Source organism: Pleuronectes platessa, chromosome 16 (assembly GCF_947347685.1).
Source record: "Pleuronectes platessa chromosome 16, fPlePla1.1, whole genome shotgun sequence".
NCBI classification, from domain to species: Eukaryota; Metazoa; Chordata; class Actinopteri; order Pleuronectiformes; family Pleuronectidae; genus Pleuronectes; species Pleuronectes platessa.
The window spans coordinates 8,415,804-8,440,655 of NC_070641.1; the positions used below are offsets into that span (position 1 = coordinate 8,415,804).

Below are 24,852 nucleotides of genomic sequence, written 5' to 3' on the forward strand. Positions count from 1 at the left end.
TTTATGAAAACATAAGGTTACCAGAGTTTCTGTTTCATGTTTGGAAGGGGAGGATGAGGTGAGGGGTAAGAAGCTGCTAAATGACACTTCACTACTTTATGTCACTAAATTCTTCACACTGCAACTTTAAAGCTTAGAGAATTAGTCACCATTGACAGCTGACGCCCTCTATTCTCAATGTCCAGCCTTTTGTATTACTGTGCATATAACCTGTGAACCAGTACTACCTCATTGGGAAAATGTACCTGGCATCATCCAGCCCATTCTTTCAAAGCACATAAAAAATACTTTCTTTTAGCGAGTACATTTTATTTTGTAGATGCACCCTCTCCACTTCTGGTCTTATTTTGGCTGACCGACCATTGACCGACTTGGTTGTGTAAATGCCAACACTGATTTAAAGCATAAATTATCATCTGAAAAATGTATATCATTGAATGTTATTTGTTTTAGTTTTCGCTAAGGAAAAATATTTTAATTGCAGCAACAACATGTCTCCTGTCCTACTGCAGTAATATCATAGATTAAAAAAATAGGTCAGTCCTTCAATGGTATCTCCAATGGTCCAAAACTCTTACACCAGGGAAAGAAAATAGAATTTATAATTCTGATTTATGATCAGATTTTTATGATTAGCTAGGCATTGATGTTCGAGGGAATAGTTTGTTGATCTTGATGAAAATAAATCACATTTAGGAGACTTAGTGGATTTAAATGGTGGTTTCATGGGGGTTTTAGGCTTTTTTCGCCCACTACACAGTAACACATTTTGGCACGGATTAAGATGGCAGGCCGGATGTCTAACGGCCGGATGTCTAATGGCCGGATGTCTAATGGCCATTGTTGTTTCCTCAACTTAATTGATTTGTGTAAAGTGTTTCATGTCCGTATTTTGGCCCCATAATATACTGGCGACCTTTCCTGGGTGTACCCCACCTCTCCCCCTGGATGGATGGATGGATGGCCCAGGAGAATAGAATTGTACACCTTAGCAAAAGCAGCGTAACGGCTTAATAAACAACACGACAGAGTCAAAAGACATCAGAGTGCTATTAAAGGGCTTTTAAAACGATTGTGGACCAAAATCACATTTTTAAGAAAGGTGGGAAGTGTTTGGCATTTAAAAATGTTAGTGTGACTCATGCAGTGAGCCACTTTTCTGTATGTTAAACTTTTTTACTCGTTTTCAGGAGAGAGGGTGGAGAGGCGGTGGACTAGTGGCAGAAACTTGGACTATGGGCAGAAAAGGTCTCTGGTTCATCTCTGGTTCGACAAAAAAAACAAAAAGACGAACCTGGATTGATCTGTCCAAAAATCCAAGAGGATTCTCCCTACCCTGTCTAGTGCCCCTGAGCAAGGCACCTTACTCCCCCATCATCTGCTCCCCGGGCGCCGTACATGGTCGCTCACTGCTCTGTGTGTCCTGCACCAGATGGGTCCAAAGCAGAGGTTAAATTTCCCTACCTGCATGAGTGTGCCTGTGCATGTGTTTGGGACAAATAAATGTATCTTAATCTTCAGGGTAACGCCATCTCCCGTCACAGCAAACATGTTTCTGTTGAATATCATCATCTGTTCCAGCTGCATTCTGGAACACGCATCAGTCATGTGTAAATCTGTTTTAGTCATAGTCATATTTCATTGTTCTGTGGAAATTGATCCCCAGTGTGTCACACTCTCCAGTTCTCACCGTCCTCGGCCACAGCCCAACACCACTTCAGAGAAATGATAGGTTTGTGGTCTCTGGTTCGTTAGTGACTGGAAAGCCAGCCTTTGCTTTCATGTTGTCACTATCAGTTTGAGTTTGTCAGCTCCTCCCACTCAACAATGCTTCTGCTCAACATCGAGGAAGCTGTCTAACCACTGCTCCCCCCTCTGTTCTCTTGTAGACCACCATCGACTCGCCCCCCTCACCCCCCCACCCCCCCACCCCCTCACTGCTTTTTATAAACGTACAAAGTCAAAGCTCTGGTATTCTTGCTCGCAGTCAGTTTATGCAGCATTAACATGCAAGACGGAGGTGAGTCTGTGCTGAACTGTTTATGTTAAGATATTCTTGGACTTTTGACTTGGTTTTGCTGGGGCCTGTTTAATAGCATGTTAAGTTATTAATTCCATTACTGTGTAGATAAATGTTATAAATAGAGATGTAAGAAGAACATTTTTCTGAATATGGCTGTCCATATATAGTCGCATCAACTTATTATAGTGAGTAGATTGAACTTTATTCAACTTAGTACATTTTTCTATACAGAGCTCTTAAAGCAACATTGTATCTTCTGTAAAGTCCCATTTTGAAGTCAACTTTTTCAAATAAGTTTTCTGAAGGTGATGTTTGTGTTTGTCATTGGTTTCGGTTCTTGGGAACACGGAGGCGATTTGGCTCAAACCGGAGTTTGGTTTCTGAGAAAATAGGACATTTTTGGATCTTTAATTTGGTGAATATCCAAATAAATATCTGGATGTGGTAAATCAAAATGTGGTTATAGGTGGGCTGTTTAGCTTTATATGCACCTATTGTGATTTTTTTTTTACTACAAATGATTCAAAATTGTAACCTTGGACCAGCGATGCTTTACTTGATGGTTTAATTTGATATATGCATTTCCATCCTCCTGAGTCTTTTGCAAAACTCCATAGGAAGCCATATTTCATCAAACCAGACCCAAGTGACACCAATTTGGTCCTAGAATCTGGCCTTGAGTATCACCACAAGTGAAGGAATCAAAGCGAAATACGGAGCTCCAATTTGAAACCGAAACTGATTTATTGTGCAGATGAGACTCTAACCAAGACGCAGACCTGACTATGAAAAACTTGATTGAGATGGTTCAACCGGGGTCTTTCTGTGTGGAGTTTGCGTGCTCTCCCCAAGTGTGTGTAGGTTTCCTCAGGCAGCCTCCCATGGTCAGAAGACATACAGACTTGGGGTTAGGTTAATTGGAGACTCTAAATTGTCCATAAGTCAGAAAAGTTTTTCATGTCCGTATTTTGGCCCAATAATATACTGGCGACCTTTCCTGGGTGTACCCCACCTCTCCCCCTGGATGGATGGATGGATGGTCCAGGAGAATAGAATTGTACACCTTAGCAAAAGCAGCGTAACGGCTTAATAAACAACACGACAGAGTCAAAAGACGTCAGAGTCCTATTACAGGGCTTTTAACAGGATTGTCGACCAAAATCACATTTTTTAAATAGGTGGGAAGTGTGTGGCATTTAAAAAAAAAGGGTGACTCATGCAGTGAGCCACATTTCGGTGTGTTAAACCGCTTTACTTGTTTTCAGGGTAACGCCATCTCCCGTCTCAGCAACATGTTTCTGTTGAACGTCCTCATCTGTGCCAGCTGCATTCTGTCCCTCCCTCAGTGCACGCATCAGTCATGCACCGATGGGAAACCCAGGCAGTGCGAAGAGGCTGAGTTCATGCCGGGTACGTCTTTGGCCGGGGAAGGCTTCGACATAACCAAACTGCAGCGCATGGGGGCCTTTGTGATCGACATGCATCAGTGGAAACGCAAAGACAAAACATGCACGCTGTGTAGCAACCCCTATCTGGAGAACAAACGGCAAAAGCTCCCCTTGTCTGTGGTGGACTGGAGGGCAACACACTCCTGCAGCAGTAAAGTGGCCAGTCAACTCCACGACTCCAGTGAGTCTCTGGTCAGTTCAAGCTCTGCTTCTATTGAAAACAACTGGAAGACCGAGCTAGATGTTGATATGGGCAAAAGAAGTGGCTCACTGATGTTGGCCGGTGCCCATTCTAAACTGGCTGAGTATTCCAACGAAAAGACCAAGGACGACAAGTTCAGCTTCGCAAGTCAAGGCATATCCTGTGACTATTACAGGTAAGAAGACAAGAAATCAGCTTGAGCTTTTGTCCACACACTCCTTAAATAAATAAAACACTCTTATTCTCTGTTTTCATTCTTGTCTTTGTTTCCCTCTTGTCTGGATTCTCACTGGGAACAGCTACAGAGTGAGTGGCCATCCCAAACTGCACAGAGAGTTTAATATAGCATTGAAACAGCTTCCCAAAGCCTACAGCCCTGAATCCAAGCGACGATTTTACAGCCTGATTGACAACTTCGGCACACATTACATCACTAAGGTGAAGGAGACCCCAAACAGCTATATTATACAAAAACTACACTTTAATAACACATTTATCATATAATTCCAGGTAAAGTTGGGGGGAAGTGTTAAATCTGTGACCAGCATCAGGCAGTGCCAGGTCAGCCTGCAGGGCCTCAGCACAGAAGAGGTGGAGACGTGCCTGGAAGTCGAGGCTTCTGTCAACATTGCTGTGGCTACGGCTAAAGCTCAAAGTAAATTCTGCAATAAGGACGCTAACAAGATGGACAGTAAATCATCCTTCTCCAGCCTCTTCAGTGACAGGTAGGGACATCATGTTGTTGTTTTTTTTCATTTGCATCTCTAAACTCATATTTTCCATTCATCTGTTGAAACTACACTTCCCTTTGCAGGTTCACAGAAATAAAGGGAGGCCATACCACAGAGCCGGATCTTCTCTATTCTGCTGACAAAGATCCATCCGCCTATAAGGAATGGCTAACCACACTGCCACAGAATCCAGACATCGTCTCATATTCCCTGAAGTCACTTCACGAGTTGCTGCCTGTTAACGCACCCCTCCGGAAGAACCTGCGCTCAGCCATCAGCCATTACATCCTGGAGAAAGGCCTGTTTAGGAACTGCAGTGAAAGCTGTCAGGCCGGGATCAAGAGCGACTCGAGAGATCCATGTGTCTGCCAGTGCCACAACGATCCTGCTGTAAACCGAGACTGCTGCCCGGTCCGTAAGGGCATGGCACAGGTAACCATAACCGTACAGCGGGCCACTGGTCTTTGGGGTGACCACACAACTTCCACAGATGGTTACGTGAAGGTGTCCTTCGCCGGAAGGTTCGTGCAACAGTCTCCCATCATTTGGAACAACAACGACCCCCACTGGGCCATGGTGATCTCCCTGGGCTCTCAGGATTTGTCCTCACTCCCTAAGGTGAGATTTGAAGTGTGGGACCGGGACAGCCAATGGGACGACGACCTGTTGGGAGAATGTGAGAAAGTTCTGTCTGCTGGTGTCAAGGAGGAGGTGTGCAAACTGCAGCACGGCTGGCTGTACTACAAATGGGAGGTGAAATGTGCCCCGAGCCTGGGTGGAAATACATGCACTGAGTATAAGGCTTCACCAATGAGTTCAAGCCTGAAGAGGCTGTATGTGTCCCGTCATGCCCACCCCCTTCCAAAGGCCCTCCTGTTAGAGATGGGTGTGTTTGTGGACAAATCGAGCTCCCAGGGGAACCAGAGTCTTCCAGCTGAGAGTCACATGTTTGACGTGGTGTAATCTGAGGCCAACGTAGCGGCTACAATTCAATTGTGAAAAACGTTCCTAATATTATGTCCAATCTGGTTCAGTATATTCTATATTTAATCCTTTGACTAGCAGTTTCCATGCAAGCATTGTAAATGAAGCATTATAGATAATTGAAATTGAATGTTTTAAATGTATAAAACAATAAATACAAAAATAAAAGCTGTGGGAGACAAGATTTTTTTATTCCTTATGAATATATGTATTTGTTATACATTGTGCCCATTTCATCAAAGACACACTGGTCTGATACATATTTTGTGTCATTTTGTGTCACTGTAGCACAAACATTTATAAGATGAGCTGGACTGTTGCATTAATCACACTGTCACTTTGTTTATCTTGACATGATCATTATTTATCCACAATAAAGCCATTATCTCTGATCTGCTTGTGGTATTTCATGTCTCGTCTTCTTACTTTAAGTTTCAATTTGAGCGCTGGTGTTTCGTTTATCTCAGACAGCGCTGCCCAACATTAGAAAGGAAGTGGTAAAGCTTCCTGTGTGCAAATGAGGCTTCGCTGATGCGACTAAAGAGGAACAAAGTGTTCAGGTAAACAGGTCAAGTGTTTGACTAAGAAGCTTAAAATCAGCATTCCTGGACATATAATTTATTGGAATAAAACATTGATCTTAAAACATTATCTCAAAACATTGCCACAAATTTAATGTTTATGTTCACCACCATATTTTTCATCATGGAAAGAATGAGACTGGTGGGGCACTGCAGGTTCTGGACCAGGGAGACAAACAGACGCTGGTAACAAATGTCCCCTTACAGAGAAAAGACGAGGAGAATAAAACAAGGACAAAACTGACAACAGGACAGGACAAAATGGACCGAAACACACACACAAAAGGCTTTTAGAACAGATTACAGTGAACACATCAGGGAAATTATCCACTTGAAGAGGCTCGGGTCATTTGAATTAGCCTGGTTGAAAAGGGGAGACAAAGAGGGCAGATACATAATTAGTAAAAGATTGGATGGTGATGAACACAAAACCATAAAAAGCACACAATGTCCTTCTTTGACAAATCGTTGGGTTTCATATTCTATCTAAAACTTCATTTTGAGAGGAAACAACAGAGTTCTATTAAAAAAAGAAACTGAAATAACCAGTTTCACCCACTGTGTGGAATCTTTTAACTTATTTATAATGTTTCAACTGGAGCTTAATCGTCATGCACACAATGTAAACCTGCCTTTATTCTCACCTTTGTATCCATTTCCAAGGGCACCGTTAACTCCACCATATTTGCCAGCCTGCTCTCCTGTAAACGGATCAAATCTATGTTACAAATGTGCCAAAGAAACGAGGCTTGACAGTTTGACTCACACCCAATTTCTTCCTTTTCTTTTATTGGACAACTCATCCAGCTCAGTGTGCATGTTCCATACCCTTGAGTGCAAAATAATCCATAATGCATGTAGTTTCCATGTGAAAGCAATTCATATTAAATGTTCAGAATATGTAACAAGGACAATTGTGAGTTCCATTTCCAAAAATAGCTGTGCTTCATTTGTTTTACTCAGGAAAACTGTGCATGTTCGTAAGAAAGCACACACGTATTGAGACACAACCACATAATAACCAGACAGGATAAACGGATAAGAAAATGTGGTTGATGACTAATATAAAGACAAAGTCGGGGGGGGTTCTTGCTCACCCATCGCATCTTGAGTCGCTCCCAGCTGTGCACCATAACCTGATCAAACACATGCAAGAGATACCAAGTGTTAAGACCAGGACAAGCACACTAAATATTTCGTTATGCCCGGGGACTGTTTTGACAGATTTTAGGAATGCTTATTTTGTGTGTGTGTGTGTGTCTTATGATGTTGAGGGGATCTAAGGTCAAGGTTAAGATAAGGGATAGAGTTTGTCAAGTAGTACAAGATTATGGTAGGATTAAGGGCCTTTCACCTCCACCTTGTTTGCTTCAAACCCCATTTTCAGTTTAGTTTGAACCAAAGTAGGTGTGAAAGGTTCCGAGAACTATTGTCTCGAACAACGGACCGTCACTGGATCCAACAAGACATTCAGAGGTGTGAAAATCTTTTTTGGATAGTTTGGACCAGAAAGTTGAGACAGCATTAAACTCTAAAAGACGACTTTTTGTAATTGTCAATACACAATCATCACACACACGCCCATCTACAAACCAATCAATGTGAAGAATAGGGATACGCGGCCCATGGAGGTGATGACAACTGAACATATTTCATACAGAATTCACAAAGGCATACATTTGAACCTTGATTTGGACTCTCAGGTGTGAAAATGCCATAAGTCTCCAGGAAAATATATGTAAGTGACCGTTTTTCTTTGGGGGAAAACAGTGCATGAAAACTCACCTGTCTTCTGAGCTCTGTATCCTGCAGCAGCTCCTGAAACAACACCCAACATGAAGATACTTTTACTTCAGAGTGATTACTTGACTTTAACAGACAGAAATACTGGACAGACAGGTGATAGGACACCATATCACATAAATCTGCTCTGTCCCGCTATTCTTCAAACTCTTCTTGTTCATGGAGAATCTCGTATCTCTACCAGAACACATGACTACATATAAAATCGGTGTTAAATGACTCCTGTGGCTTATTGTTTTAAGTACATAACTCAATATTTTCTCTGTATCTGTTTGCACTCGTCTGCTGAGAGCTTTCACTTCTTTGTGGAACATGAAAACTAAGACAACATACTGCACTACATTTTCCATCACACCGTTATTCACACGTAATTGCTCTCACATAAAGTCTTTCTCACCATATTTGTCAGAGGATTTAGCACCTTCAGCTCTGAGGCTGAGCGACTGAGCGCCGTACGGGTAGCCCCCTTCACCTAAGAGAAAAAAACTGCTGTTAAAACATTGAGCTCATGGCTAACTAACAGGATGAGGGGTGAGGTGTGAAAAAAGTGGAGGGTTGTGACTTTTTATAACTGCTGCAGCTGCTGGTTTTATTGTTCTTATCTCTCACAGCATCATGAGGCCTTTGACACTGTGACTGGCTGCGCAAATAAAATGACTGGACCTTATTTCACTAATCAAATCTCATGTAACTTTAAGATCTATCAAATACTGATGGGGTTTAGTTGGTCTTTTGATTTCCTGCCGGCCAATCCGAAAGTAGCATTTTCATTGACTGTGCTGGAGCTTCTCATAATGTGCGTGAGTGTGATTACACTTAACGTAAGGTGTAACACAAATGTAGTCCCCTACCTTCCAGTCCAGTTGGAATCACTGGAGCGCTCCCATAAGGAACCTGAGCAGCCCCTGCTCCTGCGGAAAAAATACAAATCACATGGTCAAACTGACTCTTTCACCCTGACATGTGCTCGGAGGATCAACCAAGCCCGGCTGTCTGACTCATGCATGGAAACAGCTTCCAACTAATAGTGTGACAGACAAATAAAGTCATGTCAGAACTGCCCACCATATTTGCCACTAGTTGATTCTAACCCTGCACCAAGAGCTCCTGAAAGACGACAAGAGAGAGATGGGAAAGTCTTAAAATAATAAACAATGCATGAAGTGAGTTCACCCGAAAACTACTGACTGGGTTCCACGAAACTTGGTGAAAGGATGTGGTATGGGTCTGCCTAACATTGTGAGATCAGACGTTTTCTCACAGTTTCATTGAAAATTCATGGGTCTTGATGAAATGTTTATGGGACTGATATTGAGGAGGGTGTGACATTCTGGATTGAGTACATTTTAATTAGGTTTCATAAGGGTAATTCTCTCTGTTCCATAGTTGTTATTTGATGCTGTAAAAACATGGTGAAATATCGTAGTAGACAGCCAAAGCTGACTTGTGATAGGTCAAGCATGTGTATCATGGACCTTGATACCTAAACTCCAAATTAAATCAGATGAACAACATGACAACCATATCCAAGATATTTTGGCTTCATTTGGTAAAAGTGTGTTTTTGACAGATCAGGGTAGTTTGGATTTCCAGTATTTCCACGTGTTGGTTTATGTGCGTTCATTTGATGCTGCCCCATTCTTAAATCTCTTACCATATCCTCCCTGGGCCTGCCCGGCGTAGCCTCCCGTGCTGAGGGCTGAAAGAATAAACATGTAGGTCACACTCTGCTGCTTCATTAACCAGATCACAGCAGAACTGTGTGAATAAGCATCTACAGGAGCAGGAAGTTAGAAACTATGGTGGTCAGCTTTTAGAAATAAGAGACAACAGCTGCACCCAGTGGAGGAACCACCAAACTGGACATGTTAAGCAGAGCAGGGGTCGCTCCCCTCATGGCCTCTTATTTTAAGCAGGTTAAGCATCTACGGGTTAATGCCATCCCCCGTTATGGGTGTGAGCTGGTTATAACTGGTTATAACCATTACCTTTATTCTTCCCTGCTTTGTTCTCAGCCCCATCAGCTAAGTGTGCTGGGTAACCAAGCCCTGAAACATAGTTCTAATTAACACTATAACAATGTCTGTGAGCCTTTGACTCTTTAAGTACACTCAGATCCGCCTCTCCTCCCCATTTTTTTTCCGAGGGTACTCACCAGCTCCGTAACCGTCGCTGTAACCATTCCCGTAACCTGCTGAGACGATGGGGCAGTGAGTCAAGTATATCATGACAATGACAGCTGAAATTTAAGGCCTATATTTTCACTTCACATTGAAAAGACAGGGATTTCTAAAGCACGCCCACTACCTGCAGCCAAAGCTTTTGCAGCGTCTCCACCTACAAAGAGAACAGAACAAAAACAGCCACTGAACACCGAGGATCAGCGTGTCTCAACTGAAAATCATCGCTCCTGTCGTGAGGGCCTCGATGCAGAATTAAGAATGATCCTTGGCCGCCCACATTTCAAGGTTAATATTTTGGTGCGCTGAGTTAAACTGTGTTGCACAGGATTTGAATTTGTCAACTGATGAGTTGCCACTTACCGTAGCCATTTCCAACAGCACCCAGCAGCCCGGTTGCTCCGTCACCATAGCCTGTGATAAAACACATTTAGAACGGACAGACACTTATTACACTTCTTTGACCAAAAGCATAATTATTTAGCCGAAGGCAAATATGAAACAAGGCTATTTCCTTGTACTGACTTGCATGCAAAAAGGAGATAAAGTTTGGGAGTAATTCTCTTTTGTCAGCAAATTATTCACAAGAAAGTGAAGGAAAATAGTGAAGCAGCTTGTTGTATGACATTTACAGCAAGGTGAAGAAAACATGTGAAGGACTAAAAACTGATCGAATTAAAGTAGAGTAATGGTGCATTCAGACAACACATGAAGCAAACTTTTTGTGCAACGAGATTACATACAGAGTCCATCGCTTCATTGCACACACACATACGCAAATGTGAGGCAAATAGCTTGGGTCAAAGTTGACCTAAGTTGAACTCTACGCAAAGCCACGATGCGATTTGCCTCACACCAGGACGTGACATTTGTATACGTCTCCTCGCTTGCACAGATCGGAAGAGAACGGGAGGTTAAGGATCACCACTGAAACATTTGCTTATGTGGGACTGGGCCCTTATCCTGCAGCCAAATTCATACAAGTACACAACATTATTGGCTTCGCATTTGAGGTGAACATGGAATAAGAGCTTATTTTTTTATGTGTGATACATGATCTATTGTGCGTTGTTCTGTGTTTTCAGACAAGCATATTTGAACAGCATAGGGTCAGTGAAAGGAGGCGCTCAAAAGAATAGTTTAGGATTTAGGGCTGTAAATGTGTTTGCTTTCATGCCAGGAGTTAAATAAATAAATTGAAAACATTAGCCTAGGGTGGTGTCGACTAAGCAAATAAGGGTGTTTCTAAAAATGTTTAACGATTCCTTGAAGGATTCAAGAGCTGCAGCAAAGACTGAAGAAGAGCAGACTGAAGAAGGAAAGGATGCAAATCGACAGATGGAAGAATTTTCCTCCGCCTCCCTGGTAGACTTGCCTGGAACACCTTGAGGATACCCACCCTGTCCGAGTGCAGCGGCAGCGGCAGCTAAGATGTGTTTCACAGACAGTTGAGAGTTAGGACACGGTGCAAAAGGAAAAAATGAGCACACAAATCCCTCAGTCACAACAAAGGAAAGGATGGTGAAAATGGAAAATGTGCGTGTTTACCACCATGTTTGCCGGCCGCACCACCCAGGTATGCTCCCTGCCCCAAACCTGCGGACAGTGCGTTGGAAATATTTACCACAGGTAGTGTAAATATACATCAACATCTCAGTCTGCTAAAAAAAAAAACACTGTTAACTTTTCTTTTGTGACGTGTCAGTGCCCAACGCTACCTGCTCCGTAGCCTCCAGCGCCCAGGCTTGCTCCCAGGTAGTTTCCCGCTCCACCCATATAACCTGTGGAGAAAGTTCACACAAGTTCAGCAAAGTCACCTGTGGCCCAGAGGGATATGATGTCCAACAGTTTAAAGAAACACTAGTTTATTCCTCTATTTATGCTGAAAGACAGTAATTATGGTCTAATACAGAGCTCTGCTGGTCACTCCCAGATCACAGCTTATGGTTTTGTTATGTATATTGATAACTTCTATATATTTGAAGTTATAGACTTTCTTCATTCTTCTGTCCTGTGCTTGGGTTCTTTTGCCTGATTCTCATTCAAGTTGCTCAATGAATACATTTTGATTATCATCACAATTATACAATGTTGATCGTCACACAGTGAGGCTTTGGTTGAGAGTCTCTTGATATGATATGCAGAGGTTGCCCTAAATGAGACTTTGACATGTGACAGCAGGACAAAGAGACACACGGTACATTTCAATGCTTCTGCAGCCTCTTCACGGGGCACTGACTCAAGTGGACTAAATATTCAAATGCATCAGATACTGTGGACCTTCAAAATAAGATATCATGACAACCTGAGGCACAGTCCAAAGACCTTTAAAATAAAAGACTGACAACCTGAAACACACTCCCTGAATCTGAGGCGAACCAGACATTGAGATGCAGAAGTATTGTTGGATGTGTTCACTCTTCTTCTGCAATTTCTGCATTAGATCCAGCAAACCCAAACCAATTTCACCAACCAAATGTGTGCCAACGATAATAAAACCAACCAACTGGGAATTTGTAATAACAGACCACTCTTGTGATGAATGAGATCTTGAATCAGACAGGATCTTTAGCTGAGATCTTTAGCATCGCAGACAGGTATGAAAATATTATCAATTAGCTGAATTTTTCCAACAGAAAATCAGCTCATATCTTCCAGCAGATGATTTTGTATGATAAGAAACCACATTCATTCTGTCACCAAGCAGCATTCACATTTGCCTACAGAAAGAGATAATGCAGCGAGAACACTGACACTCAACAATTCAATCAATGAAGTGGGTATGCCAAGGGTCTGTTGGAGGCTTAAACCTCTCAATCATTAATGCTGAGTGACTACTCTGAGTCTCTGTCCATGTAAAAGCAAAATTGCGGGGACTCTCTTCCATGCACCAAGCAATACACATCCAGGCAACAGTTTGACCATTTATAGGACGTCCACTTGCTAGGAAAACAAAGGGAGACACGCAAACACACCTGAAGGTACAAATACCACACCAATGTCAAAGGGTTTCACTTTCATGTGACTCATATCCACATAAATATCCAGATAAAGTTCATATTCCCTCATTTACACTTAACTCATTTTAAACATCTCTATTAGATGGATAGGATGCGTTTGCCTTGGATAATGACTGAACTAAGGTTAAGAGCCAGAGTGTTTGTTATGGATCATGTGAAAGGTTCCTAGTTGCATTTACACTTTGTTATTTCCACAACCTGGTCGCGATCTGATCTGCCCAATTTGAGCTATTTACTGGTTATAACTTAATAAAAACAAGGCCAACACGTCAGAAGGGTAATCTGAAAATAGATTTGTCTAGACGGCTGAAAAAGATGACGGTACTAAATTAATCTAAAGGGGGGGGAAATCAGGGATGCCAGTTCATAGCTTCACCTTCCTCAATGATGAACAGAACCGCTTTGGTTTTCTACAGCAACAGTTCCACAGATTCTAAGCCCATTTATGTCTTCAGCCAAAGGTGTCTGACACCATCGGCCCATCCAATGTAGCAGATCAATAGTTTCCAGTTCACTGACCCTTTGGATGAGAGAGTATATTACCTGTGAGATCTTGAGGCAGTGGATAGCCTTTCTCTCTTTCTGCTTGTGGATCTGCATGTCCGAGATGTTTGTTGCCTTTACCAAAGTGAAGCTGAGGCAAAAAACCTTGAGTCCTTTCTGATCCCAACATCTCACGGAGATTGATCCTTGATACCTCGGACAGATCACGAGTGGATCCACAGTTTGTGGGTCGCTGATTTTGTTGAATCGATAAATCGTAGTCTCCAGCACTCTGTGCCTGAGAGGAGATGGGGTTTCTGGTGTTGTCTTGATTCAGAGGCAGCTGCTGTCTTACTCCTCCAGCTGCCAGTGTGACTCCATGGCCTGTGGTGATCTTTCTTTTCAAGAAAGTAGGCTCATGACTGTCTCTTCCTTGTGCTTGTGAAGCAGCAAGACCAAGATTTTTACTCGGTTTATCAAAAGGGTTCGTAGATCCAAGATTTGATGACTTTACTAACGGTTCGAGGCTGTGGACTCCAGCCAGTAACTCAGGTGCAATAGGACCAAGAATACCGTCCCCTCCAGCTGGTGTTTCAGGAACAAAACCTTTGTCTCCTTTCCCCTTCAAGAGACCAAGTACTCTGCCCTTTTCCCTCTTCAGATCTTGAAGAGCTTGGCCCAGACTGGCCAGCTCTGGTCCCCCCAAATCTGCTGCAGACACACCTGGCAGAGAAATATCATGCATTCGTGACTTCTTCGTGGCTCAGAGAGAACAGTGTTTGTTTGAGTGTCAACAGCACACTGTAGTGGCCAGTGGCAGAAATGTGGTTTGATTCAAAGTCTACTTTGAACTCAATTCAATGCAATTTAACACATCATCCATTGAGGGATCATCACTCAAATGGAGGTGAGACTGAATCGAGAAAAAAAAGAGTCCATTATGGCTGAAATGAGTCCAGATAAAGAAGGAAAAAATCGTCAGCATAATGTGGAACTGAGACGGAAAGAAGACAAGACGCAACTGAAGCCTCGGAAGGACAAATATTGTACTTCTCATTGCATTGGTGCAAGGGCTTCCACACATACAACATGACATCACAACAAAGGGTTGCCACCTCAAACAGTTGAAATGCCATAAAAAACACCACTAGACAAAAACACCGCCTGACACACAATATCAGTGTGCAACAGAAACAAAGCTTTTATAAACACTGATGGGACATAAAAGCAGAAAACTGCAGTGGAACACAGCAAATGTTTTAAAAGCCAAAACATTTGACAACAGACTGAAATAATTCTAATTTTCACAACAAAAGTTCACTCGGTTTTTGAAACTATGGAGATATTGAACTCAAATTATAAACAGTGACTGTGAACCAGAACCAGAACAGGAACCAGATATTCCATACACTCAAATAAAAGGTCTTTGAATGGATCAAAATGCGTCTTTCACAATGATCACAGCATCATCTTAGTCTTACATCAGGTCATAAGTGTGCTTCATTGACTCTATATAAAGATGGATGACATGGCCCCTCCCCAAAAGTGAAGCCAAATCATTTTGATCACCCCCTGGTGGCTGGCTGCAGTATAGGACAACAACCCTACCATCTTTATATATAGTCTATGGTGTGCATGTATTCGACAGAGCCGGTTTTCCAGTTGCCCCATTCGGTTTGTGTAAACCACAGCTCTAAGTGCACCGCAATCATTAAGGCTAATAGACTCAGACTGGACCTGTGGCAGTAGGAGCTGCAGAACTCATGCAACATGCAACACGTACTGTATGAAACACTCACATCAGCATGTGAATCTTCAATGTCACAGACAGGTTACAGACAAGTGGACACAGATTAAAGACACAAAAACACCACAGGTGGCTGTGGTAGAGGCTTTACCGGGTATTTGTTCCTCAGCCCTCTGTCCAGTGGGATAACCAAGTCCAATTCCTAATGACAGCAGACAAGGGGACTGTCACTGATTTCACTGACAAACTCAGGACGACACTGTGATCACATACACTGACAGTCTCTAGATTTAGAAAGGTTTAAAAAGCTGAGCATTTCTGAAACAGTGATAAAATAAGAGGCATCCATCTCATTGGAACAAGACAAGGCTTTATAATAAAGAAGCATTTTTTTATATAGGTTTTACACAAATGACAAATTATTTCATTTTAAAAGTCTGCTTTGTGAAACATGATTAACATGTTTATCCATGAAACAGCATTAGTGTGAGTTAGTGTGGGTGATAGGACACAAGAGAATGTCATCCATAATTCATTCAAACTGAATGACTGCTATGCGGTCTGCAGCACTCTCTACTTCCTCTATTTGCAAGTGTCTGTAACTGCAATTTTTCAACAATTCTTTAAAAAAAACTTGTTTGAAAGATTTTCTGAAGTTGCATTTTGGATGTATTTCCTAGGCCTATAATCATTTTTTCAGAATATCTGATTTCATTTGATAACATTCATTGTATTTTCTATCTGATGCACAAAGGATGTGACATTGATTACATTATACGCAAAAATTCTAGTAATATTAAGGTTAGATTTATCTCCCAAAAACAACTCTTGATTTAAATATATAATATAAATGTAACCTTAATACTAAATAAATTATAGTTGACAATTCGAATGAAAACAATAAGCATAAATGTTGCACTGCTGCATTCAATATAATATCGCACGTGGCATTTTATAGAGCTTCTCTCAGCATCACAACTCCAGTGTCTCTGTACAAATCTGAACTGAATAATTCATTTTTCATTTCAGGATTCATCGCCTACCTGGTCGGGCCTCAGGATAGCCCATGCCAGCCATAGCCCCATATCCTGGCAAGAAAAACAAAGAGCAGAGTTCAGAGGACGTGGAGCGAATCTTTAAATCAGACAAACACACTAATCACCAGAAGCCCTGGATGTTTCCCTGGTTTACGAGGACACATCTTTTATGCAGTCTGCCCCAGACATCGTGTTCAGTGCCACTCAGCTGAGATTTATCAAACAAGCAGAGCGAATACAGACGGTGTAATTCTCTGTGTAGACCCTCATCTGGGAAAACACTGCACAGAATTCACAAAACAAACTTTGGGATCACTCACCTGGCAGAGTTCCGACGCCAGCACCATAACCTGCAAAGTCAGGAAAACAAAGAGTTCATTTCTATTTACAAAGATTTCTACGACTGACGACCTACTTAACTTTTTTGCAATATTCAGCTTTTTCCTCTAAAACATCACAGATCACACAGTGACTTTACTTTTTGACAATTTCATGCTTTAGTGTTTAAAAGTAAATCACTGCAGTAAATCCTTGTCTTTTAATGAAATAATAAAATTTGTGATTTTATTTCACCTTTTAAGATTTACATCTTCAGCTAAGACCTCATTGATTTAAATAAGAAGATAAGGACGATGACAGATTTAAGGGCATTTAGGCAGTCATATTTTATTTATAACGCCTACAGTGAGCTGTTAGTGTTTATTAACTTTTAGTATCTATAAAACTTCCATCTATCCATCTGTGTATTTTCTTTTCCGAAGGGTGTGCCAGACACCCCTCTCCCCAGGTATGCTATCCAGCCGCTTCTAGGAATCCCGAGGAGTTCCCAGTTAGGATATCTAATCCCTCCCACTGACTTCTGGTTCTACCCCTGGGTGTCCTCCCAGTTGCGTGTGCCTAGAAAACCTCTAATGGAGGGTGTCCAAAAAGCCTCCCTCAGAAGACACCTGAACGAGCGCAACAAGCACAACAACTCAGGTGTCGTCCTTTAAACATTATTCTTACCTCTTTTTCCTCCCTGGCCCAAGCCCTGTCCCAGTCCGTTAAATCCAGTCCCCATTCCCATTCCGGTGCCCAGGCTGGCACCTGCAATCACAAGAAACATACACAATAAACCACATGGAACTCATACACAACAGAACTCTAAATCATTTATAAGAAAGTGATAGTAGGGTGTTTTATAATCTGATGTACCATAGGCTCCCTGGGCTCCATATCCACCTTGCCTCAGGCCTGCTCTTCCTCCTAATCCAAGAGATCTGTAACCCCCTGGGAAAATCACGACAAAGAAAACGATGCTGTTGAACAGCAGAATCTGGCAACACGTATCATCATTAAGAATTAGGACAAGATGAATCTCTGCAGCAGAACAGGATGGAGGATCCCCAGCGAGGAGTTTTTCACTTTGCAATACACCTCAAATACAAAAGGACAAAAGACTTCATATGATTCTGTTTCTGTTTTGCTTCTCAGTGCCATTGGTCACACGGGTTAACTGATGAAACTTACCCAGACCGAGCTGAGCCCCAGGATAACGGCCAACTAATGTTTGAAGAAAAGAGAAAATACAAAAAATTACTGATTTGATGTCAAATGAATGTGCGGGGATGCAGAGTGCAAAAAGTTTGACGTACTTCCAGCCTTCATCGCTTTGTTGCCATAACGATTTCCCATAGCGCCAAGGGCTCCTGAAACTGAAACACCAAATGTTCAATATATTATTCAAATATGAAATGATCACATGAACGACTCGTGTGATGTATGTAAATAAAACAATAAGCTTCAAAGTATTGAAAATAATTAATAATTAAACTAATCATTATGAGATTTTATTCAATAATTAATGTTCATAATAACATTATATTTATCTTTTTAACTTTTTCATCATATGTTATATGTCAATATATGAGAAAATAAAAAGTGGCATGACAGTATTGTTGGAAGTCAAAAGAGGTAATTTCAATTGTTTTATGGTATTATGTTTTAATGACATATTTATGCATTTCTTCGGATCAACAATCATAATAAATAATCAAAACAATGCATGTTGAGAATACAACTGACCTGCTGGTCTAAGTCCAACACCAACACCTGAATAAAAATCAAAACACAGACATGGGTGATGCACACATGAGCAGCTTTCAAATGAAAATGATTATTCTCTTATTTGAATTTACAGAACTTATACATTTTTCAGTTAAAATTTGATTTAATTAATTAAGTCAAAGACCTTTGACTTGAGTTTAATTAGCAGCAAAACTCATGAAATACACTGTGATTAAGGGTAAAAAAAAATTAAGTTATCATGGCATGAACATGCTTGAAGAAGTAAAATAAAAAAACAAGCATGTGACGTACCTCTGGCTGGCAGCACTCTGCCAAAGGATACACTCTGAGGTCTAACCCCTGAAAAAATAAAAAAAACATTAACATTGCACCATCAAAGTTGGTTGAAATATTCTCTTTAAATTCATCGACACAGCCAAACCTTTTTTTTATAGCTGACTGATACATTTATTTAGAAAGCAAACAATGGGAAATACTGACTTCATTGTGTAAAAGCAATGTGCACGTGTGCACAAAACTGTAAATAGAGAAAAAATACTGAAGACTGAAATGGAAACTCTTCTTAGTGAGCAAGATATGTTCTCTCTGCATTCAGTATAATTTTCCATTTAAAGTGATAAGGCAGACAGACAGTAAGACAGACAGGCAGGCAGGCAGGCAGGCAGACAGACAGACAGACAGACAGACAGACAGACAGACAGACAGACAGACAGGCAGACAGACAGACAGGCAGACAGACAGACAGACAGACAGACAGACAGACAGACAGAGATCCTTTGAGGGAAAAATTTAATATCAGAACGACTCTGTGGAGCCTGTTAGTTCTTCTCACGATTGGTCGTCACATTTATTTTCCCACCTCTGAATCATAAAGATCTAATGAAAAGGTGGCCTATGAATTAGAGGAGATGAAGCGTGGGGACTTGGCGCAGGGATCACTGATGTCACAGAGTCCAGCACTTTTCTCTGCCTCCATCTCACACAAGTGATATTTAACAAGGGAGTGATAGGGAGTCATTGAAGACACAGATCCAACAGAACTGTGACTGTATGAAATCATATTTCCATTATATGTTACAAACAACATATTAGAATGAATAGAGACATTACTTTTTACACACTTTGCATCAATATTGTACTTTTAGTCAAATAGTTTAGTATGTATAATTTTCTTTTAATCAAACGTCCAAATTGCACGACTGAAATGCATGTACCTACCACTGAGAACATATAATTAACTTTCTGAAAGATTAGGGCAGAAAAATTATACCAATCATTTTGACCTTACCAGGATAATAAATTAATTGATTAACATATAATTACAGTCTGGCTGCAAAAATATGTTCTTGGCTAATTATACATTTGTATATTGCCATAACTTGATATAGTCAGTAAACAAATATGGTAAGCTACTGATAAGCCAGGAAATGTAGATTTGGGTTTGCTACTATAATTATGTGTTTATTAATTTCCTTATATATTCTGATAAGGTCAAAATTATTAAAACAAATTTCAGCAACTTTTCCACATGCAAACTCCATCAAAAACGTTGTTAGATGCCAGTAGAAGATGTTTTTCAACAGCAGCAAAGAAAGGCAAATATATTGTATTATAAGACCATATTCTAGACAAAAACTGAAGAGAATAGATCATAAAACCGTGATTTTCTTCAGGATATGAGTGTGGAGGAGTGTTGAAATACCATTTTTACTTACCGCCTTGCAGAGTTTGCTGAGCCAACCAGAGAACCAGCGACGTCTGGAGCAGAGCTCGAAACAGCATGATGGAGGAGAGCGGAGTTAAAAAACTAAAACTTTGCAGCTAAGAGAGCAGAGGAACCAGGTGACACACCAAGAGACAAACTGAAGGATGGGTATTTAGCCAGCCCCTAATGCCTTTTATATGATTTTCTCTCTGATACACTCCCACTGACACACACACACACAAACATCGGCCTGATTGTGCCAATTCTGGTCCGTTTACATTAGCTGAGAAACCACACACGCACTTATACAGACACACTCACAAACACACACACGCACGCACGCACGCACGCACGCACGCACACACACACACACGCACGCACGCACGCACGCACGCACGCACACACACACACACACACACATACACATACATACACACACACACACAGGAACTGAAATTTATTATTTTCTCCGGCACCTGAAAATTCACACCCTCTGTTAGTTTGGCATGTAGCACTTGGAGAACTGGAGATATCAGATGGATTTCAGGTCAATGAAAATGTATCTCATAGTGCATCAGTCTTTCCATGACTGATTTACTGGGTATAGATGTAATTCTTTCTTTCATCATGCATTCATCAAGATTCCTCGAGATGACTATTAAAGCAAAAAAACTAAAACAATTAAAATCAAACCCTTAATGTAACTGTCTCACTTTTCTGCCACTTGTTACGCAAAAGGAATTCAATGATCCATTCAACAGTTCATTTGTCAAACGTGCTTCACAATGTATTTGTGTGGTGAAATGCAGAGTGGCGTGCTCCGGGAGACTAATCAGAAAGTAGATCACTTCCCTCTGCCAAGGCCTAACAGGTCCATTGAATTCAAGTATGGGGGATGTCGGGGATTGAACCAACAACCTCCCTCTTTACCTCCTTAGCAACACAGCCGCACAAGTACCGTAGCTCTCTGTGGGGCCCTATGGTTTAGCAGAACTGTTCGTAGACCAGTTGATGATGACCCATATTAGGATGTTTCCACAGCCCATCAGCCGAGGAGCTCCAAACACACACAACAGTGTTTTCTCCATGATTATACAGCTCTTAGGATGGAAAAGCACCATGAACAGTGGTACTTTTTTAAAGCCAGAAGACCGTCTCTACACACACGCAGATATAAAAAAGCCTCACAAACACTCTCATAAAGCAAATACACAGCTAAATTAAATAAGGATTTTTTTTTTAATGACGTATGGGTTGAACTCAAACAAACTCGCCTGCGTTGACACCTGTTTAACAACAGACATGTTTTGTTGGGTTTTTGGGTGAATACTAAGCCTCTCGAAAACAGGTAGGGGAAATAATTAGTAAGAGCAATCAGAATGTGTTTATGTACCGCAAATATCCAGTTGAGGAAAACATGCTCCTGAAATTGCAGAGTAAATATTACATCATTATGGTGTTTATAAGTATGTTGAGGGACATCAGAGTAAGGCCTCAATTTAAACACCATTATTTTCTAGCGACGCTCATTGTAATCTCACTTTAAACATGGTGGGTGTAAACCCTCACAGGGCTCTTCGGGGAAATCAGAGTGTGTCACTACAGTCTGCTGAGAGTGTGTACAAGACCCAGCGGCCCATGGTGGCATCAACACTGAGCTGCAGGACCTTCATATCGTATAGTATGGGAGGTCCATTGTTCAACAGCCTTTTCTCGGTGTAATGTTTAAGTTTACTTCTTAAACTCGAGCACTCAATGCAAGAACCACATACGACGGTTGTTTTCACGCCACCTGAGGAGAACTGAAGTCACATGTGCAGACCACCGCATCGTCTTCCCTGGTGGTACCGAGCATAAGACAATAACATCACCCTGAACGTCTGACTCATCAGTCCCTCACCCATGATTCACCTCTAAACATTTATCCGTCCGCATGTTTGAGATGTCTTTCTAAAAGAAAACAGATCCATAAGGAGATTGCCGATTTTTCAAGACGAGATGTCAAAGCTTTGAGAAGAAGAGCAGATGGTTGAAAGACAGAGGTGCAGACCGCGTTGGCTCATTCACTGGAAAACAGATGAACATCTGGATGACAGTTTTCACTGTGGTTTTTATATTAGAAACACTCTGCGCCCAAATGTATAGGGATACAATCTGTGTGTCCTGTCCTCATGTGTCCTTTAAGGTTGAAAGAGGAGAAAACTGACCTTAACTGACACAGGCTGGTTACTGCTAGAGGGTTTAGGATAGAGCCAGGATTATGTTAACATATGCTGAGTTATCCTGTTGGTAAACATACAGATGTGACTACATATGGCTTATGGTATATAATGACTCAATTACCAACTAAAACAGCACTCAATGAGCCCCCTATGAAACCACATTTCATACTTACCCTTCCCCTAAACATCAAGTTCCATGAATTATTCTCTGAGAAACCAGCTTAATATAGAAAAATGCCTTATCTCGCCTTATCTCGCAATGTTAAAGTTAAAACAAAGATCCACCCCCTGACCTCCACCCCCTGACCGCACCAAAATGTACTGGATTCTCTCCTGACCCATTCCCCATCCTTCTACCAAGTTTGGTGAAAATCTGCTCAGTGCTGCAAACCAACAAACGGACACGGATGAAAACAAAAGCTCCTTGGCGGAGGTAATAATTACAGTTTGTGCCACAATGTCAGCTTTGATGATTAACATCACGACTGCCCAGACCCTCTTATTAGTGTGTCTCAAATACAATCACGGGCTAATTAACCCAAGCTATTTGCACATGGATATATTTGCAATTTAGGCTCCAAGGACAAACAATTACATAGGCGTATCTTTAATCAGGCAATTTAGATGCAATTATGAGGGAGACTTTGAGGTAAAGTGGGGGTGCTGATTGGATGTGTTAGCTCCTATAAAGCTATATAGCGAATAAAATTGATTAATTTTCTTTTCTGGTATATATTGGGATTAACTATTTTATCGTCGACCCATCCTATATTGAGCCATGCTTTATATTTACAGAATATTACTTATCACATATATATTTTCTTTTTCTTTTAGGGACTATTTCCTACACTTGCGCCTCAGTGAGGTTAGTTTTCATCTGTTCTTACATTAAATTACCCAGTTAGATGTCATATACAGCTGAATACAGCTCACCGGTTACTGTTGAAATAGACTCCAATGTTCCATTTTCACCTAAAAATAAACCAAAATGTTCCCCAGAGAATTTGAAACCACAAATAGGAAAATAAACACGGACTGAGCAGTGAGCAGGAACACAGCCTCTAATAAAGTACCTTCATCTTAACTTTCTTAATTACATTCATGATTAACCTCAATGAAGCACAGGTGTAAATATAAATATAAATGGTTTCCACGCTTTGTATCATGTCACTTTCATCAGCAGGTTGGTACCTGGTCATTTGTTTTGTTTGTTTTTGCAGCATCAGTGTTTATCGCAGGTTTAATGCTGTTGTAAGAGACTGTGGGCCACCTCCTGGTTAATGTTTAGCCTTCAGGTCCATGTAGCATTTCCAAAATGCTATAGAGCGATCATGCAGGAGAAAACCATTGTGCAGGTGTTAGGTGTTAGTGCAACCGCTGGAGTCTAACATTGTATGTGTGTGTGTGTGTGTGTGTGTGTGTGTGTGTTGTGTTGTATTGTGTGTGTGTGTGTGTGTTGTGTTGTGTTTTGATGAAAAGACCATGGACATCTTTGGTAGTGATCGCTGTTATATTTTGTAAAGAGGCAAATATTAAAATAATTTGGTCAATAGTTTTTATAAGTTGACTCATGTTACAAAAATGAAATGACAGAAATATCGACATATTTAGAGGTGAAAGTGGGACACATCATTATAAGGTGGGGTCTCAAGCGTTCCACATATCGATTATTGAGGCCAAAACATGTCACATATAACAATTTACACTAATCTTGTTTAATTATACCATTACATTCAAAGGAGGTTTTCCTCTGTGTTGGTTTGCTTTATGATAGTTAGCACAATTACACAAAAACAAATCGACAGATTGCCATGAAACTCTGTAAAAAGATGAGGTAAAGGTCAGTAAAGAACACATCAAATTTAAGAGCGGATCAGAGGGCCGATCCAGAAATATTAGTTTACTTATAGATTGTGAGATGGGGCGTTTTTCAATATTTTCATTGATTTCTCCGATTATAGTTCATTAAACTTAATGTAGAGGGGACAAATATCAATGAGTGTGGGTAATTTGGAGCAGATCTAGTAGAAATCTGGATTTAGTGAATTTGAATGTGGTTACATAAAGGGACTGTTGGGCCTTGGTGGATGTATTCTAGTTGTATTACTGCTATTGAAATGGTTGCATTCGTTAAAGTCAAAGGGTGGTGGGGGCTGAATTTCACTTACAATGAATAATGTCTTAAAGAAATCATGAAATTGACTCATTCAGGAAGTCAGTTGACTTTTAACCATTTTCAAAGCAGTTTCAAAATAGTAAGTTAAAACTGTCCTTTTGTCAAAAGAAGCCGATGAGTGTAATGAGGTGGAAGATGTTACAAGAGGAAACCGGCCTTAGGATCATTCAAACTCATGAATGATTCTAAAATAACTTCTGATTTAAATTGTTCAAATTTTTGTTTATTATTATTATGGTTCCAGTTAAACATTGTGTTGTGAAAAGAAACCATGACTCCGCTCTCCAAAGGCAAAGTGAAAAAATACAAACACATCGACTGTAATCCCAGCGATTTCAAAGCGCCAGAAGAATGGTTGCCATGACGCCGCCGTCCAAAACCAGTACAAATTCAACAAACTGCTGAGATGTGAGCTCCTCTGAAGTCAACGCAGGAATACGGTG

The 24,852-nt window shown here is 41.0% G+C and overlaps 2 protein-coding genes across 6 annotated transcripts; one reads left to right on the forward strand and one right to left on the reverse strand.

Moving 5' to 3' along the window:
- Positions 1-1,929: 1,929 nt before the first annotated feature.
- Positions 1,930-5,780, forward strand: LOC128458877 (perforin-1). The gene is made up of 5 exons (XM_053443920.1): positions 1,930-2,020; positions 3,289-3,848; positions 3,973-4,111; positions 4,184-4,398; positions 4,488-5,780. Exons 2-5 carry the CDS (start codon positions 3,316-3,318, stop codon positions 5,365-5,367), a joined length of 1,767 nt encoding a protein of 588 aa, XP_053299895.1. The 5' UTR covers positions 1,930-2,020; positions 3,289-3,315; the 3' UTR covers positions 5,368-5,780.
- Positions 5,125-20,296, reverse strand: LOC128458875 (uncharacterized). 5 transcript variants are annotated; one of them, XM_053443916.1, is made up of 25 exons: positions 20,022-20,296; positions 18,598-18,645; positions 18,304-18,330; positions 17,874-17,933; positions 17,749-17,781; positions 17,434-17,508; positions 17,245-17,325; positions 16,560-16,589; positions 16,246-16,290; positions 15,354-15,404; positions 13,516-14,178; positions 11,671-11,733; positions 11,504-11,548; positions 11,328-11,378; positions 10,316-10,366; positions 10,080-10,109; positions 9,928-9,963; positions 9,761-9,820; positions 9,427-9,471; positions 8,624-8,683; positions 8,170-8,244; positions 7,755-7,787; positions 7,067-7,105; positions 6,614-6,670; positions 5,125-6,329 (listed from the first exon to the last, which is right to left on the reverse strand). In XM_053443916.1, exons 1-25 carry the CDS (start codon positions 20,086-20,088, stop codon positions 6,325-6,327), a joined length of 1,830 nt encoding a protein of 609 aa, XP_053299891.1. In that variant the 5' UTR covers positions 20,089-20,296; the 3' UTR covers positions 5,125-6,324. The 5 variants fall into 5 exon arrangements, with proteins under 5 accessions (XP_053299891.1, XP_053299890.1, XP_053299893.1 ...); XM_053443915.1 differs by having other exon boundaries at positions 9,928-9,966; XM_053443918.1 differs by lacking the exon at positions 9,761-9,820.
- Between the last annotated feature and the right edge of the window lie 4,556 nt (positions 20,297-24,852).